The sequence below is a fragment of the Rhinolophus sinicus genome, linkage group LG04 (assembly GCF_036562045.2).
Source record: "Rhinolophus sinicus isolate RSC01 linkage group LG04, ASM3656204v1, whole genome shotgun sequence".
Taxonomy (NCBI): Eukaryota; Metazoa; Chordata; class Mammalia; order Chiroptera; family Rhinolophidae; genus Rhinolophus; species Rhinolophus sinicus.
In genome coordinates, this window is record NC_133754.1 from 169,881,737 (window position 1) to 169,900,486 (window position 18,750).

The following is an 18,750-nucleotide window of genomic DNA, read 5'->3' on the forward strand; positions in this document are numbered from 1 at the left end:
TAACTGACACGCCTGAGGAGGACCGTAGCTGGTTCTTGCAGTAGGGATGGGGAGAGGAGAATGTATGAAAGTCCCCTACCTGTGCTCCAGCGGAATGTGCCTCTCCCAAATAGAAAACTTCTGCCCTCAGGCTGTCACTGAAATGCCCTTTCATTTGTGGTGTTTTGTCATCACAGTAAAATAAGTGGTTTTATCATATGGTTCCTGTTTTCAGCCTAGAGAGCGACTAACTGCTCACTCTTTTCTATATGAGAACCCTTCTCAGGCTCTTTTATTCTCCATTTTTTCTTCTCTAAGATTAATAATTCTAGTTCCTCTAATCTCTTGGCTAAGCTTTCAAAACCACTCAGTTTCTCACAGCCTCAGTAAGAGCAGAACAACGTGTTCTCAGCTCGGAAAGGCGGGCCCACATAATGAACAGGAAGGCCACCCCCTGCTTGTTCCATGCCACACTGCCCTGTCTCTTGTATGTAGTTCTAAATGCAGCAGTACCATCCAGTTGATTCGATCAACATGTGACTTCTAGACTATCTTCTGCTCTGTCTGCTTAAGGCCTTCCCTACTTTATATTATAGACAGTCTACTTTTCCTCTCTAATGAAAAGGCCTAAACTTCATCAGGCTGGTTCGTAGCCACATTTCAAGATTAAAGAACACTAACTTCTAGTCATATTTTCCAAGGCACTGTTTCCTGTCCCCCAAACTGCTGTCCTTGGCAGATCTGCTCTCCTTTCCATTAGCCTCATGGCTGGTTTAAACCAAATCAGACCCAAGGCAAGAAATGGGTCATGTCTGGGCTGGAGGATGTAGTTCTTTTACCCTGGGTATGTGAGATGGGGGAAAACCCAGAAGGGAGAACCTCATTACTGTTCCTAGGTGTTGACAATATCCTTCATTACTAGAAGCAAATGACAAAGGAAAATATGGGGTTTGCATGATGAGAAAATTTTGAAGAGTATGGAGAAAAGCGATGAAGAAGAACCTGTCTTGCAAAATTGTATATTATAAAATTACAACAATTGAAATAGTAAGGTACAAGCACAGAACAGGGAAAGGTACAATAGAAGCTAGGACAGTCTAGAAAGAGAGCTAAATAAATCAATACGAATATAGTGTGGGATGTGAACAGTCTTTCCAAAGGTGACAGGAAATTGGCTCATCATTTGGGGGGAAAAAATAGTAGCATGTAGGGGCCGGCCCGGTGGCTCAGGTGGTTAGAGCTCCGTGCTCCTAACTCCAAAGGCTGCCGGTTCGATTCCCACATGGGCCAGTGGGCTCTCAACCACAAGGTTGCCAGTTCAATTCCTCAAGTCCCGCGAGGGATGGTGGGCTCTGCCCCCTGCAACTAAGATCGAACACGGCACCTTGAGCTGAGCTGCCACTGAGCTCCCGGATGGCTCAGTTGGAGTGCGTCCTCTCAACCACAAGGTTGCTGGCTGTGCCCCTGCAACTAGCAACGGAGCTGAGCTACGCCCTCCACAACTAAGATTGAAAGGACAACAACTTGACTTGGAAAAAAGAAGTCCTGGAAGTACACACTGTTCCCCAATAAAGTCCTGTTCCCTTCCCCAATAAAATCTTTAAAAAAAAAAAAATAGTAGCATGTAAATTTAGCCTTATACCATATATCCAAACAAATTCCAAATGGATCTAAGTTTAAATATGAAAAGCAAAACTATTAAGAAGCATTAGAACGTTTCAGAGAATAAGAATTAATCTGATTTCGGGGTGGGGAAGGCTTTTCTTGCCACGACCAGAGGCAGAAGCTATATAAGAATAGATTGATTACATGAAAATTTAAAATGACTAAATGTCAAAAAGAATATTGTAAAGAAAGTTAAAGAGTAAATAACCTGGGGGGGTTGTGATAAGCATAACAAAAACTTAATATCATTAATGTAGGCAAGCTATGAAAATCAAGAAGATAAAGGAGGTAATGTAAGTGCAAATGTGTTACAATTCATTAAAACCCACAAAAATGGACAAAAAGAAAAATAGAAGGAAATTTTACTTGCACCAAAACTAAACAAAGGTCCCAACTTTATTCTGTAAACTTCAAGTAAATGTAGGAAATTAACACATACCCTATTTCCCCGAAAATAAGACCTACCTGGACAATCAGCACTAATGCATCTTTTGGAGCAAAAATTAATACAAGACTCAGTATTATATTGTATTATATTATATTATGTTATATTATATTACATCATAAAGACCGGGTCTTATAGTAAAATAAGACTGGGTTTTATATTAATTTTTGCTCCAAAAGACACGAGCTGATTGTCCAGCTAGGTCTTATTTTCAGGGAAACAGGGTATAAACAAAGACATATAAATAAAGACACTGTAATGGTTCTTTTCTAATCCTTGGCACTGCCCCAGATAGATCATGCCACTCACTCACTGCATGATAAATTGAAATTGGTGGCCATGGAAAAACTGGTAGCTTACACCACAAGTCATTAGCTCTCGGGAGGCTAGCTACATCTCCCCTATCAATAAAGTTATGAGACTTGGCCTCCGAGGAAGAAGGGACAATCTGCTTTTCATCTTCCTATCCCTTCAGCACTTAGCACAGGTCTTTGTATATAATCAATCAATCAATATTTGCTGAATTAAATTGTTAAGTCGCAGCATGGCCCTCCACCATTACCACGACAAATGGAAACCCTGCTTCTGCATTCCTGTTCCCATCAGTAAGATTACTGTAAGTAAACTTACTGTAAACTTACAGTAAACTTATAGTAAACATACTGTAAGTCACTCAAAAGGGAAATTCCATTCGTTCACTTTTCTTCTGGAAAATCAACAGCTACATTTTCTAGGCCCAAATCCGGTGCCTATTTCTAGGAAAATTCAAAAGTTCAGAGATTTTTCTGAAACAAAGTCGTATCTTAAACAACCAGGTGTACCTCTTCACATCCACATATATTCTTCTGATAGCAAGAAATGTTCCTACTCCTGTTTTGTAAAAGCTAGTGTTAACACAAGAAAATAACACATGCAGCCCGTTTTCCTGCATGGTGTATCATCTTGTTTCAGTGGGGCCTAAACTAGGTTGGATGCTTTCAGTGAAAGGAGCTGGGAGACACCCATCCCCACAGAGCCATTTACCTAGAGAGTTGGGGTTCAACTGGAAGCTAGAAAGTACCTGGGAGATTTCTGGAGATGAGAGAAATACTTGGCCCATGGAGGTATGGAAGGGCATGTGTACGTCCTCTCTGGCCTGACCTAACATTCGGTCTCCCGATATCAAAAAATCTGTGTCCACAAAAGACTTTGAGAGAGTCTGGACAAGGAGGGAAACAGTTGGGAAGAATGTCAGTCCCTCTCCTGACCTCTGGTGCAGCTTCTGAGCCCGGGAGCCAGGGGCACCAGCAGGAATAAGTGTGGTACCCTGGAACCAGCCTGAGGACACAGGAGAGCTGCCCTTGGATGGTTTGTGGGTACGCCAACCATGGAAGAGAAGCTCACGGCAGAAGAACTCAAGAGACTTAGTCTTACATGGTCCTTCCTGAGGACATCCAGTAATAAGAGAGAAAGGGTCGGAGATGGAGGCTGTGGTCCCTCGTCCTATAGGGAGAAACAAGAGCTATCCTGACTGCACCTCTGTCTTCAAGGGATAGTATGAGAATGCTTGGGACACACCTGTGTTTTCAGTTGCTTTCCTGAACATCTGAAAAAGTACATTCTCTTTTTTCTTATTATGAATGCAGGTAGAGATGGGAAATTTCCTATATAAGTTACGAGCCTTGGTACTAAAGGTAGATATGGGAAGGAATGATTTCCTTTACCTCTTTTCTTCCATTTTCTCCTCCAGCTTTCCTGGTTCCGTACTAAACATGCAACCTCATATGATCACCATGTTGTTTAGTACAAGTGGTTTATCTTTACATTTATGTATGCGTTTGCTTTCTCTCTTTCTCTCTCTCCCCATTTTTCCCTCTCTGGTTTTTTTCTCTCTCCCTATGAGAAGAAAATTTTGCCTACAAGTGTTTTCAACCTGGATTGAAAATAGCATAATCAACACAGGAAATTCTGATTCTTTGGGCCTACATCAAGGATGAAAGTTTGATCTTCACCCCAACCTGAAGGGAGAATAAATGGTGAGGCTTTTCTGAAGAACTCAGATCAGTGAGCTCCCTGCGGAAGCATGTCAGCCATGAGTCAGAAACACAGTGACAGCATTTCCAGCTCACCTACCCCTCTTACCAGCACCATCTTCCGTTTTCACTGCAACACTTGCCTCTGTCCTTCAACATTCCTAGAACTTTCGCTCTCCTCTGAGATCAGCAATATACTTAAAGTGCTTGATTTCATCCTGTTCCTATCAGTAAGGTTTAGTTTAATGTAAGACACTCATAGGGGAAATTCATTCACTTTTCTTCTGAGAAGTCAGTTGCTGCATTTTTCCAGGACCAAATTCCTTGCCTAGCATTTCTGGTAAAATGCAAAAGTTCATGATTTTACTAAAACAAAGCTACATCTTAGGTAACCAGACGTACCTCCTCAGAACATATAAGGCTCTCTTTTTCCCCCTTTTATAAAAGGGACGGTTTTTTAGTGGTTTTTTTGTTTGTTTTTTACCCTTTCATAAGATCTTAACTTGAATTTTTCACCCTTTTTTAAAAAAATTGCAAATTCTTTAAAGAAGGATAGAGTTAGAAAATATGCAGTCATGATCTCAATGAACTTAAACAGCTCAACAGTGTCCCCTGGTGGCACAGACAAAGAATGCTTGAGCTACCGGGGCTATATTTTAGCCTACAAAACAAAGTAGAAATAAGTGTTTCTTCAAGATGAAACTCCCTTCCCCCAATTCAAAAGTATGAAATGCTCATTTGAATCAGCAATGCAAACCATCTAAACATGACAAGGACCAAAGAGTAGGAGACTGAATAACTATTCATTTTAATATTAACACGTTGTGTACGGATCACGAGAATCTTCGTTTTTTTCTGAGCCATGCGTTAAGGACGGATAAGGAGAATTCTCGTTTTTACTGTTGACTCTTTTTACTTTGCATATTTTATTGAATTATTTGTGTTTCGTTAATATCTAACGGGCAAATGTCGTTAATGAATAAAGTCTGCATCATATGTACACTTTTTAGAATTCATATTATTTTTTTCTAAAAAAATAGTGATTTTGAATCGGATACATTTTTTCACCCATGAGTCATTTCACGTGTTACATTCACAACAGTGGATGTACGAATAAACAGAGTTTTCCAGAACTGTAGTGATTTGTTTATAACATTTGGAACCTTAGTATCCCTTAGGCGATTTTGAATTATGTTATTTTTGGAAAAACACCGAATTATTTTATTTAACTCTTCGGTGATACCTCATGAAATACATATTGTAACCTCATCAATGCAAAGTTATAGGAAGTTGAAAGGAATTATTTTCATATTATTGGCCGTAGTTACGCAACAATGCTACCATGCATTGCTATGTTCAACATGTCATGCATTGCTATGCAACAATGCTACCATTCGCGTTAGAATGGACTTTTTTCAAAGCCACATTGTTCTCCATTGCACGATTCCAAATTTCAAAAGATTGGGCAGAGAGCAGTGAGAGGCCAAGACAGGGAGGTGAGACGAGTGGCGATAGGGAACCAGCTGTGAAAGTGCCTACGCAGCGGGCCCCCAAGGAGGACAATCCGGCCAGGCTCTCGGGAGATTTGGCCATGCATCATCTGGAGCCCATAGTGGGAAGAGGAAAGAAAAAATATCACACACGGGTGTGTAAAGTGTGCGCATCAAAAAAAGTGAGAAGTGAAACTCGGTACATATACAATTTTTGCCGTGTCCCACTGCACAAAGGAAGCTGCTTTCTGCAGTATCACACCAGGAGGGATTATTAACATCATAGGTAAGTAAATCCTAAAAAATTCCATAGAAAAATAATAAATGACATAGAAGCATTCACACTTTAAAGAGAAGAGTGCATTTTAAAGTGGTTTCTTTTAAAAACCTGCCGGAACAGAGGGGTATGAGGGATTTAAACCCCGCCGTACGCAACGTGTTAATAAGTCACAAAGAAAGGAATGCCCAAATTGAACATTGCTTCTCTTTCCAGCCCAAAACATGGTAAATTCTTTTTGGTGTAAAGCCTTTCTTAACTAACCAGGCATCTCCTCAAGACCAATACCACCAGTGACCATTTTGGGGTTGGCCCTTGTATTCATTCATTACAAAAATATTTCTTTGTTGTGGTATGTGCTAGCACTGCCTTTACGTGCTGGGCATTCAATGTAGAACACACAGACAAAATTTTCTGGCTTTAAAGAGCTCCTATTTTAGTTGGGGAGAAAGAAAATAAACAAGTAAATTTAAAATTACAATTTTTGAAAACACAGTTTCTGTGAACCAATTCAAGCAAGGTAAGTGGACAGAGTGATGGGGGGGGGTGGAGACGGGGAGGTTCTTTATGGAAGGATGAGCAGGGAGAGCCTCTCTAAGGTGATGGCATTTTAGCAGAGACCTGAGTGACTACAGAGTAAGGAAGCCATGTGGAGAGATTGTCCAGGAAGAAGAAGCAGATTTGGATTCTATTCTAAACTAACAGAAACTCATTGGACAGCTTTGAGCTGGGGAACGACATGTACTCATATGCATTTTTAAAAAATGTCTTTAACTACGGGGAAGTTTAAGACTTGGAGCGGGCAGAGCTTGATAGGCAATTGTGAAAGCAGAGACCAGTTAGAAATCTACTGCAGGAGGCCAAGCAAGAGCTTGGATTAGGTTGCTAGTGGCAAAGGTGAAAGTGGGGAGAAGTGGTAGGATTCAGCATATATTTTGGAAATAAGCCAAGGGGGCTTGTTGATGGATTAGGAATTGGTGGGAGGGGCAGAACCAATCATGACTCTTTTGGTCTGAGCAATTGGTGAGTAAGAGAGCCAATAACTGAGATAGAGAAACATGGGAGGAAAATTGATCCAGGGGTGAGGGAAGAGGTGAGAAATCAAAAGTTCTGTTGGATATGGCTACCAGATGTTCAACAGGATATGTTGAGGAGAGGGGTGGATGTACAAGAGTGGAACTCAAGGAGACATAGGGACTAGGATACATATTTAAGAATCCTTAGCATATAGGTAATATTATAGCCACGAGACTGGTAGAGATCACTTCGGCAGAAAGGGTAGATAATGAAGAGAAAGGAAGGGAAGAGGCTGGGGGAATGTGGAGCAGTGGGTGGGCAGGGTGGGGGATGCACCAATAAAAGTCGATGGAACCAGTGAAGAAGACTGAGAAGGAGCAGCCAACAAGGCAGGATGAACCAAAGCCAAGAGGAAAAGTGTTCTAAGAAGGCGGGAATATCAAATGCTGTAGAGAAAACCAGATTAAGAACAAAACTGGCCAGTGGATTTTACAAAATGGGGACCCTTTTAGTAAATCAGTGGAGGCCGATGCTTCCAGATTGGAGCCATGTAAAGGGAGGACAGGAGGTCAGGATGTGCAGCCTGTACCACCGACACTTCTTTCATGGAGTTTTACAGTAAAGCGGGTCTGAGAGAAGACAAAGTAGCTGGAGAGAATACGGAAGCAAAGCAAGTGGTTTATTTTTTCTTTGTTTTTGTTGAAAAAAGAGATATTACCACAGGCTTGTGCAGTGTTGGGACTAATTGTACATTGGGGGCGGGGAGAGGAAGGGCGGGGCAGAGTGATGATTAGGCCAGAAGGGACAGGGTCCAATCACCAGTTTCAGGGTGGGCGGAAGCCTTAAGAGTGGGACAAGAGAGAAGACGATATATATGGTTCTGCATGCAGATGGCAATGGGAGGTTTGGGACTGGCAAGCCCTCACCTGATTACTTCTGATTTCTCAGTGAAATAAGAAACAAGATCATGTTCTGAGCGTTAGCGCCGAGTGTGTGTAGAGAGGGGTATCACAGGTTTGAGGAGAGACAAGAAAATGAATTCGTGATGGACTACAGTGGGACTGCCAATCATTTTTCCCTGAGAGAAACCTATTCTTAAGCCACTTGCAACAGAATGACAACTAAATATGTTGCTGAGAAAAAAACAGTAATAGGAAAAATTCCTTTTAAGTATGAAATATTTCAAATCTCCAGACGGAATTTAACCAACAATCATGTACACACTACCCAGATTTAATCAGTGTTAACATTTTGTTTCGGATATCTTTGTTAAGAAATAAAACATTACAAAAAAAAAGAAGAAGATGAAGAAATAAAACATTACAGTCACAGTTGCAGGCCCCTTAGCACCCCTCTCCAATTCCATGTCCTTCTTTCTCTCTCTCTTACAGTTCATTATATAGTGATAAAAAGGAGTAGTGTTCCTCTTTATCCAGGCCTAACTACAGCTCCATGGTGACTCTGTTCATCCAAATGCTGTTATTCAAGATTTACCTGTTATCTGGGTTGTCAGGGAGATGACCACGGGAAGTACAGAAGACAAAGCCTGGACACTGACACTGTAGTTGGTACCCGGACGCAGGTCCAAGCACATCTCAGGAGCCTGGCTGCTGGTAGTGATGTTAAAGATCATTTCCTGGGCAAATTCCTTTTGATACCATCTCAGGCCCCGAATGTGCAACTAAAACACAGAAAAGTTCACCAAGTGAATCACTAGCATGAAAGGTTCTGAGTGCCTAGATCCTTCCCTTTCTCATGACCTCTCTTGCTCTCTACTCCAAAGTCCCTTGAAAAAGTGAAATACAACAGTAAGCAAATATTAGAGGTGTGTTAAGTGGGTGCAAAAATAATTGTGGTTTAAAAGGTTAAAAATAATTGCAAAAACCGCGATTACTTTTGCACCAACCTAATAATACCATAGTATTATAGTTAGAATAGTATCAGTATAACAAATATACTTTAAATCAGAACGCAAAAAAATCTAAGGGCCCAACTTTCTCTTTCTGGCATCTTTCCTTGTTCTCATGCATACAATAGACACATAACTCTTCCTACTTAATTCCTTCTAATAACAGCTCATCTCACTGGTCCAGGACACTGGTGTGGAGAGACACACACATACAAAAGCCATTGGATTCCTCCATGGGTCCTGCCTGAACATCAACTCTGTACCAGGTTATGTGCACAAAAAACCTCTCCTGGCTGTCTCACCAATCCCCAAAGTCTCTGTCTTCAAATATGCAGCGAAAGTGCCCATTTTCTTGTCTCTGATTGCAACTGTCACTATGAGTCTTCTATTTCTCATGGCAGCTATATAAGTACATGTTTAGGTTTGTTCATAGTTTTTAAACCTCCCACAAAAGACAAACACTCATAAACAGAGTAACTTTCAGTAACTTACTAAATACATCTCCTCTACACCAGTGGTCTTCATACTTCTCCATCTTAAGCAGGTTTCATTAAATATTGAAATGTTACCAATAATCTGTTCTACTGTCGGAGAAAAAGAATGAGAAATCATTTGACACCCTATACAAAAATGCTACCTTTCAATTAACACATTTTCCAAGGATAAACATTTACATAGGAAGATGCAGCAGTATTTTAATTTAGAAATTAGTGGCAGCAGTCCCACAAATACCACTTTTACATCTATGTACTTAGTTTTGTTGAAAGATTTAAGATCACAAGATCCCCAGTCAGAGGGTCCCTCTTAAAAATTATTAAAATTTATTCACTGCAAACTCCCTTGGTTTACTAAGTTAAAACTGCAGCTCATTGTCCTGGCCTTGGGTAACCTCATTTATACAAATCAGGATCAGTTTTCAGTTCTGAGCTGAGAGCAACATTTCAGCACAGAATTGAGCATTGCTCCTTGAGGAACTGAAAAAGCCTATCTCAAGCAGTCTAGCTTTTCATGACGGAAAGTGGGGAGGGGGCCCTCTTGGTTTGGGCTTCCTTATTTCTTGTGATCAAAGCACTCGTTGGCCTCTGCTCAATTTCATGGTAATCAATCCAAAAGTTAGTTCAGATCTCCTACAGCAGAATATAGAGGCACTGCCCCAAGCTTTTTAACAATAAAAACTACTTATTCAAAACTCTGCTGTCAGAGGTCATTTTCTTCAATAACCATCCGTCCCTAAACTAGAAATAATAGAACAGACTTGCTGATGAGTTTCATAGGAACACTGTGGTGATTAGTAAGTGATAGAGACAACTCCCAAAACACCTGAAGAAAAGAAAGTCTCCTAGGAGCCAAGCCTTTATTGTGTAAGGCCCTGACCTGACAGGTTCCTATGATGAAGTCCAGTTGGTGGATGTGAGTGCTCTTTATGGATTGGGAAGCTTTGCCCATAGAAAACCAGTTCCACAGGTCACACTCCATACTCCAAATGTCGTAAGACAGAGTAGGTCAGAAAGTATAGATGGTTCAGGATAATATGTATTTTCACTACTGGTTACAGAAGATGGTTTGGGAGATAAGTAGTAGTGGTCCAAGGCACCTCACCCTGATGAAACCTACAGAAATCAAATAACTTCAATATTATTTAAACAGCTCCAGACTATACAAAAGGTGAAAAGTTTCCTAGTTCATTCAATACGACAACATAATCCACATGCCCAAACGACACAAGGATGGCAAAACCCATCACTAAACACACTACGCTAAACTCATTGATCAAGATAAATACAAAAATACAAAATAAAACATTAGCAAATAGAAGTACATTAAACAGCAGTACATTAAAAGAATAACACACTATGACCAAGGGAGATTTAATCCAGGAACACCGAGGTGATCGTTATTGGAAAAGCTATTAATAGATTAAAAGAGAAAAACCATATGGTTACTTTTATTATCATAGTGATTAATACATTAATTATATATTCCTGACTAAAAATCTTAGCAAACTAGGATTTAACTTGACAGAAACTCCTTAATTTAAAAGAGTAGTTATTAGAAACCACCATCCTTGTAAAACATACCCCATAAAACAATGAAGCAATTTCTTGTAAAGCTAAGAACAATATAAGAATGCATGGTCTCATAGCTATTATTTAGCATTAGTCAGAAAATTCTAGACAATGCCAAAAGAAGCAAGAAAAAAATGAGCTATAAATACCAGTAAGAAAGGGAACAAATGATGCAACTGCCAGTAAACCTAAGGGAATCAACAGAAAAACAAATATGAAACTGCTTGAAACTAGAAAAACAAGTACAAATAATAGAAGTCTGGCAAAGCGCACCTCAACCCAAGGACACAGAAAAACTAATAATGTTCTATATATCTGCAAGAACAACTATCGTAGGCCCCCCAAAGATGTCCACATCCTAGATCCCAGAATCTATGACCATGAGACCTTACATGGCAGAAGGACTTTCAAATGTGATTTAATAGGAAGATTATTCCGGGTTATCCAGATGGGCCCAATGTGATGGCAAGAGTTCTTATTAGAGGGAGATAAGAAGGTCAGGGTTAGAGAGAGAGTTAAGGATGAAAGCAGATGTTAAGCTGATGAGCTTCAAGGATGGGGGATGGGACCATGAGCCAAGAAATTTAGTCAGGCTCTAGAAACCGGAAAGGACAAAGAAACAGGTTCTGCCCTTGAGACCCCAGAATAAATACACCTTGCTGACACCTTGATTTTAACCCAGTGAAACTGATTTGGACTTCTGACCTCTAGTAAATTTGTGTTGTTTTAAGCCATTAATTTGCAGTAATTTGTCATTCCAGAAATTGGAAACTAAAACAATAAATGAAAGCCAACAGAAAAATTAAAAGATTCCTATTCACAAGAAAAGATACCACGAACAAACTTCAAATACCTAGAAATAAATGTAACTAGAAATGTCCAAGACTTACATGAAGATTTAAAAACATTTTTTTTCCTAAAGGACACAAAAGAAAACAATAAAGAGAGAAATGCCACATCCTTGAATGGTAAGACTAAAAAGTGAAAAAGATGTCAATTCTCCACCAATTAATCTATAAATGGAATATACTTCCAGTGGCGATTCCAATGGATCTTCTTGGAACATGGCAAATTTACACATTCATTCAATGAATATTTAGAAACTTCTTACCGTGTGTCAGGCATGTTTTAGGGCTGAGGATAAAGTGGTGGGCAAACAAAGTCCCTACACCTAATGAAATTCATTCTAATGAGAAAGGCAGAAAGTAAACAAAAACAAATAAATAAAAATATAATCTTGTGTACTGGTAAAGACTATGAAAAAAATCATCATGCGAGGATCGAAAGGATGGTCAAGGAAGCCCTCTGTGGAGGTGACAGGTGAGCAGGGACCAGAAGGATGTGAGTGAGCCACAAAGAGTGGAAGAAGAGGGGTCAGACATAGAACTCCAAGGTCAATGTCCCAGATGCAGGAATCAGCTTGGCACCCTCAATCAACAGAAAGCAATTACTGCTAAATTCCTTTGGGAAAATTAATGAGAATGGCAAAGGAAAAAAAATGAAATAAAAATATTGAAAGAGGACATAACCAGGTACCAATACCTATTATAAAGCTGTGTTTCTCAACCTTTTTTCATTATAGCCCCACAAGGATTTTTTTTATTAGTTTCATGTGTACAAAACACTGTAATAGTTAGACATTTATCATTTATACCCCTTACAAAGTGATAACCCCCCGCTCCCAGGAGTCTTTTTAAAAAGCATATCTGTGGTATTAAAATTTTATAGAGGATGAGAGATTAGGGGGGGAAATGTTTTAAAATTGTGTTTCTATGTACTATATGTTTATCTATGCTTCATATATAAAAAGAACTCCTCAAGAACTAATTTTTGCTCCTCAAGAACTAATTTTTGCCCTGTAGTGGGTGATTTTTGCTCCACTGGGGGTGATATCACCCCCACTGAGAATGCTTAAGTAATTAAATAGTTTGTTACTAGTAAGTGGAACAGTGGAACAGAGTAGAACCCAGAAATCAAAAGATCGATGCGTGGGAATTTATATAAGAGTGGAATTTCAGATCAGTGGGAAATAAATTGAGTTGGGAAATAGTTATCCATAGAGAAAAACTCACATTAGATTCTCACCTTGACCTAACAGGCAAAAAGGATTCCAGCTGTATTAAATTTTTTAACTAAAAAAAAAACACACTAGAAAAGAATATAGCTCTATCATCTTGGCTCAGAAAGAAATAATAAGAGAACTAGAAAATATTTTTTAATTTGACTAAAAAATCTTTCTTTATGGCAAAAGATATAATAACCCAAGTATGAAAGACAAACAACAAATTGAAAAAAATTGTAACATATTTGAAAAAGTTGATGGCCCTGATTTTTAAAGAGTACTTACCATGAAGAAAAATACCAACAACATACAAAAATGATCAATAAATAGAAAAAATGATTCATAGAACTGTAATAGGCCATTAAATAATCAAAGAGATACAAATTAAAATATACTTTTCACTTGTTAGGCTGTAAACATTAAAAAATTATAATCCTCAGTGTTAGTGAAGGTGTTGGGAAAGAGGTGTGTGTGTAAATTGATACAGGCATACCTCGTTTTATTGCGCTTCACTTTATTGCACTTCATACATATTGATTTTTTTAAGAATTGAAGGTAAGATCCTGCACCAGCAAAAATTATTACGAATCACTGAAGGCTCAGAAGATGATTAGCATTTTTCAGCAATAAAGTATATAATTAAGGTACGTACTTTGGGCTTTTAGACATACTGCTATTGCACACTTAGACCACACTATAGCATAAACATGACTTTTAGACACCCTGGGCAACCAAAAAATTCGTGTGACTCGCTTTATTGCGATATTCAATTTATTGTGGTGGTCTGGAACCCACGATATCTCTGAGGTGTGCCTGTACAATCTTTGTGGAGAAGAATGTATGAGGCTCTTTATCTTAGCAATTCCATTCTTAAGACTCAATTCTACAGAAATATTCTCCCCAACTATGCAAACATGCAACATATTTCATCAAACCTAACATACCATTCTTGTAAGACACACCATTATTTTGTCTCATTAAGGAAAAAAAATCCTACCAAGTAAACTGTGTTGTGATTATTTTCTTATCTTTTTTATACTGGTTGAAAGAGCTTTTTCAGACCTATAGAGACATTAAAATTTTATCATATATCATAAAACATATAAGCAAAACTGATTGAGAAACTTCTAAAATTTCTTCATATTCAGTATATAACACTTCTCAATCACTTTTCAATTAAGAGTTATCAATAGCTGTATTTGCTATCCAGAGTTTTGGTGGGGCAGTATTTCTTAACTGTGCTCTATTTTCTCCAGAATTTTCTTACAAGCCATTGACACTTGCTTTTTTATTGCTGTTCTATGGTTTTCTACATATGTCATAGTGTAACCTTTCTGGAAAAGTTTTAATAGGCAATTAAACTCAAAAGGTTAACAGTACCAATAATGTCCATAACTGAATAAAAGTAGCAACACTATGAATAGCTATGACCAATTTGATGCAAACATAGGTAATGACAATTATGTTCATGGCAGCCACCTGACTGTATAACAATTGTAAGATTTCATAGATATTAAAATGTGGAATAAAAGTGCATCTGAGAATCAACAAAACATAATATATACAAGTATATTAATAGTAGCATTGTTGTAATAACAAAAATTTGACGGGGGAAAAAACCCTAAAAATACTTCCATAGTGGATAAGTTATTAAATTAATGTACCTTCACACTGTAGAGTATTATGTTTCCTTTGAAGTGAATGAGATGACACTATATGAACTGGTATGGAAGTATGACCACAGAATATTGGAAAGCCAAAATTAAAAAATTAAAAAGCAAGATGAATGGTACGTATATAATGATTCTGTTGGTTTTTTTGTTTTGTTTTTAACACACACACACGCATGCACACATGCACATACATACATACATTATGTTACAGTAGTGGTAGGTCTGCAATTCTTTCTGCTTACAGGGAATGTCTCACTGGTTAAATTCAGTTCCATCTTGGTCAAACAGCAACTCTCACACTAGGTCCCCTTCTCTCCATTCAAGGGATTTATAGTTTGCACCACAGGCAGGGTGAGCCCATGATGAGTTCATTGGGGAGAAAAGGGTCCCAATAGAGGACAGCTGGTCCTGAGTCCTGTCCTACACTGCTACCTGATCCTTTGCTATGGAAAGCACATGCCCTGTCTATCATACAAATATTCTTTTTCTGGTTCATTTTTAGTGGTCACTCTGCCTTCTCAGTCTCTCCCTTCCCCACCCAGAAGGCCAAATGAATCTAAAACCCTGAAGTTGCAAATCCAGACCTGCAAGAATGCTTCAGAGAAGAGAAAACTTAGCTCTTCATTCATCAAATTCTTTGAAACTTTGTTTCTACTTCATTAATGTGGGTGAGCAACTCTGGGCAAAATCAATCATTACTTCCTCTGTGCTCCCAAAGTACCTTTCAAATACCACAATTACATGGTATATATTGTATTACTGTTGATCCTGGTCTATCACCCCATTGAATTGAGAGCTCCTTGAGGAGAGAAACTCCTAGTGTCCAGGACAATGGCAGGCACAGCGTTCCTGGTTGTTTAAATGTAAACAATCAGCAATAAGGGAAAAACTAAGTAACTGAGAGCATGTTAACCCAATGGAATACAGGTGCTCTGAATAAGATATGGTTTCTGCCCTTAACATGTATTTCATCTAGGAGTTACACCCTGTATCAGTATAACAAAAATACAAGGGAGTATATAATAAATGTCATAAGGTAAACTATGTAATAGCTAACATTTGATAGATGCTTATTGGGTCAGGTAGTGACTGTGCTGGTTCTCCATAACTCATTTAGTCTCCCAACAAACCCATGATCATTTTTACCGTTAAATAACTTGCCCAAAGGCACAGAGAAAGTATGCAACAGATCTGAGATTTGAATTTAGATACCATGACTCCAGGATAACTGTGCCAAACTCTTACTTTTACTTCTTCCTGAAATAGAGTATGGCAATTCAGAAAGAAGGAAACTTGCTTTCAGCTAGGGAGATAGTGGAAGAAGGGAACAAAGGAAATATAGAAACTGAAGGAAAGGGAGGGGATTCCAGGTAGGAGAAATAGCATGAGCAAAGATATGGAGGTGGAAATGTTAGCACGTAAGAATTTATTATAGATTAGAGTTCCAATTTCTTCAAGGATAACAATGGTCCCGTAAATCCACATCTCTCCACACAATCTCTAAAATATTCTTCGACTCTATAAGAAGAACAAATAAAACCAATGCTGTCATCATAACTGAAAGGCAGAGAATACTACAAACTTTAAATTACTTTCTAATAGAAAAATAAAGATCAAATTCCAGCAAAACTATCTCTCATATCTCCCACAACTCATTGTATATAGTTAGAAGGTTCTAGAAGAGCCATGTGAAAGAGAAGAGGAAAACAAAGGGCCCTAGAGTGAGCTAGATTCACTCCCAGAAAAGAAAATTCCTCTTTATTTGGGTGAAAGCACTGAAAGAGAACTGATATATGAGTACTGATGGGCCAGCCCGGTGGCTCAAGCAGTTGGAGCTCTGTGCTCCTAACTCCGAAGGCTGCCGGTTCGATTCTCACATGGGCCAGTGGGCTCTCAACCACAAGGTTGCCGGTTCAATTCCTCGAGTCCCGCAAGGGATGGTGGGCTCCAACCCCTGCAACTAAGATTGAGCACGGCACCTTGAGCTGAGCTGCCTCCCAGATGGCTCAGTTGGTTGGAACGCTTCCTCTCAACCACAAGGTTGCTGGTTTGACTCCCACAAGGGATGATGGGCTGCGCCCCCTGCAACTAGCAACAGCAACTAGACCTGGAGCTGAGCTGCGCCCTCCACAACTAAGACTGAAAGGACAACTTGAAGCTGAATGGCACCCTCCACAACTAAGATTGAAAGGACAACAACTTGACTTGGAAAAGAGTCCTGGAAGTACACACTGTTCCCCAATAAAGTCCTGTTCTCCTTCCCCAATAAAATCTTAAAAAAAAAAAAAAAGAGAGAGTACCGACGACAAACAAAGGATGAAAAGTCGATGAGACTTGAAGTAGTGGTACGAGCAATTCACTGTTTCAGGGAAAGAAGAGGATTAAAAGGAAGGAATTTGTGTCCCTGGGAAACTAAGTGGTGATGGGGAAAAATGAAAAAAGGGGGAAATGAAGATCCTACAAGGCAAAAGAGAACCCCAAAACAGAAGAACACGCAATTCATCCCCACCTTCACCAAGAAACAACAAAAATATCCTTTAAAGAAACTGCACTTTATTCGATAACAGAAGAGGGTACTCTTAATCTAGAAATCTTATTAACCCTCCTAAACTACCAATTCTGTCTGTGAAATAAATAGACATTTTTTTTAAAAAAAGAAAAGAAAGAGAAAATTATAATAAAAACATTTCAGATTGGGGAAAAACTCCATGTTTTTTAAAAAGCCCATAAACTAGAAAAAAATACATAACCCACTAAACTGAAATAAATATCCTCAAATAAGCACTGGGGGTATGAAGAAAACACCTTTAGTCAGAAATTCAAAAACTCAGAACAGAAATGGACAAAAAGCAGGGAGGAAAAGAAACAAAAGTGTCTGAATTCAGGAAAGAAACAAAAGAAGAAGACAAATCCATATCAGAAATAAAGTGAGAATATCATCATGCCCATAGAAGGACAGGCTAGAAAGAAAACTTAATAAAGGGATGAATACAGAAAAACAGCCAATAAGAATTAAAATGAGTTTAAAAAGAAGTAAAAAGAATTAAAAAATAAAGTGGTTGAAATGGAACAACATAAGTATAATTAAAGTCTCTAGAGAGGAATTGAAACAGAATTAACATTGAAAACTATAATCCAAGATAACTTCACAAAAATTAAAAATATAAATACTGAAAGGGCCCCCGAGATACCTGAGAAAACTCATCCAGAATAATCAACCCTGAGATTTATCCAAGTAAAACTACTAGACTTTAAAGATAAAGAAAAAAATCCTCAGTGCCTCCACCCAAAGAAATAAACAAATAAGATCCAACAGCAAAAGAATTTGTCTGCATCACATTTATCAAAAGCTAAATAAAAAGCAAGGCAACAAAAGGACTGAATTTTAATGAAACCCAAATCAAGAAAGTGTGAACCAAGATTTTTATATCCAGCCAAGTGATCTTTCAAGTATCGAGATCACAGAGAAGCTTTAAACATGAAAGATCTCAGGGTGCACTGTACTCTTGAGGAATCTACTAGAAGATGAGCTTTATCCAAGAGGTAACTAGGGAAATTTCAGCAAAAAAATTTATAGTGACCATCTGATATATTAAACTGTAGATCTAAGACAAAAATAAAGGTGGGGCAAGGTGGGAGAACAAAATATAAACGGTATATGTTCTGATAAAGTAAAACCACTGAAAAATTGTAAGGAGAAGAAATAGAGAAAAACGAAAGCAGAATAGATTAATTTGAATGTCATATAGTCAATAAAAGGAAGGTAAAATGGGACATTAAAAACTGACAAAATACATGGTGAAAAGTTATATAAGAAAGCAGGAAACAAAGGTACAAAGGCAACCATTAGAAAAAATAGATATAAACCTTCCTAAAAATAAATATATATAAATATACAAGTATGTAAAACATCACAGAAAACATATCACAGAGAAAAAAAATACAGGAAATACAACATAATATAGTGTAATAACGTAAAATAATAGGACAGAGTCCAACTATATCAGTCTTATCAACAACTGTAAATAGACTTAACTTACCTATTAAAAAAGATTTTTCAATTTGTCTTGCAATGCAAGATCCAACTATATGCTGCATGTTAGAGGGCCACCTAAAATAAAGTCATTCAGAACAGCCACAGACAAAGTGATGGAC

General features: G+C 38.4%; 1 protein-coding gene across 11 annotated transcripts in view; it reads right to left on the reverse strand.

Moving 5' to 3' along the window:
• SUSD1 (sushi domain containing 1) overlaps positions 1–18,750 on the reverse strand; it is a 116,489-nt gene that overhangs the window by 30,762 nt on the left and 66,977 nt on the right. For 10 of the 11 annotated variants that reach the window (XR_012495893.1, XR_012495890.1, XR_012495892.1 and 7 more), the window contains exons 11-12: positions 9,287–9,378; positions 8,380–8,566 (exon numbers count right to left, since the gene is read on the reverse strand). Coding sequence is in view for 7 of the 11 variants with exons in the window: in XM_074330832.1 (XP_074186933.1) it covers positions 8,380–8,566; positions 9,287–9,378 (279 nt within the window). In the remaining 4 variants the exon portion in view is untranslated. The remainder of the gene's footprint in view (positions 1–8,379; positions 8,567–9,286; positions 9,379–18,750) is intronic. The other variant, XR_012495891.1, reaches the window with a different exon arrangement.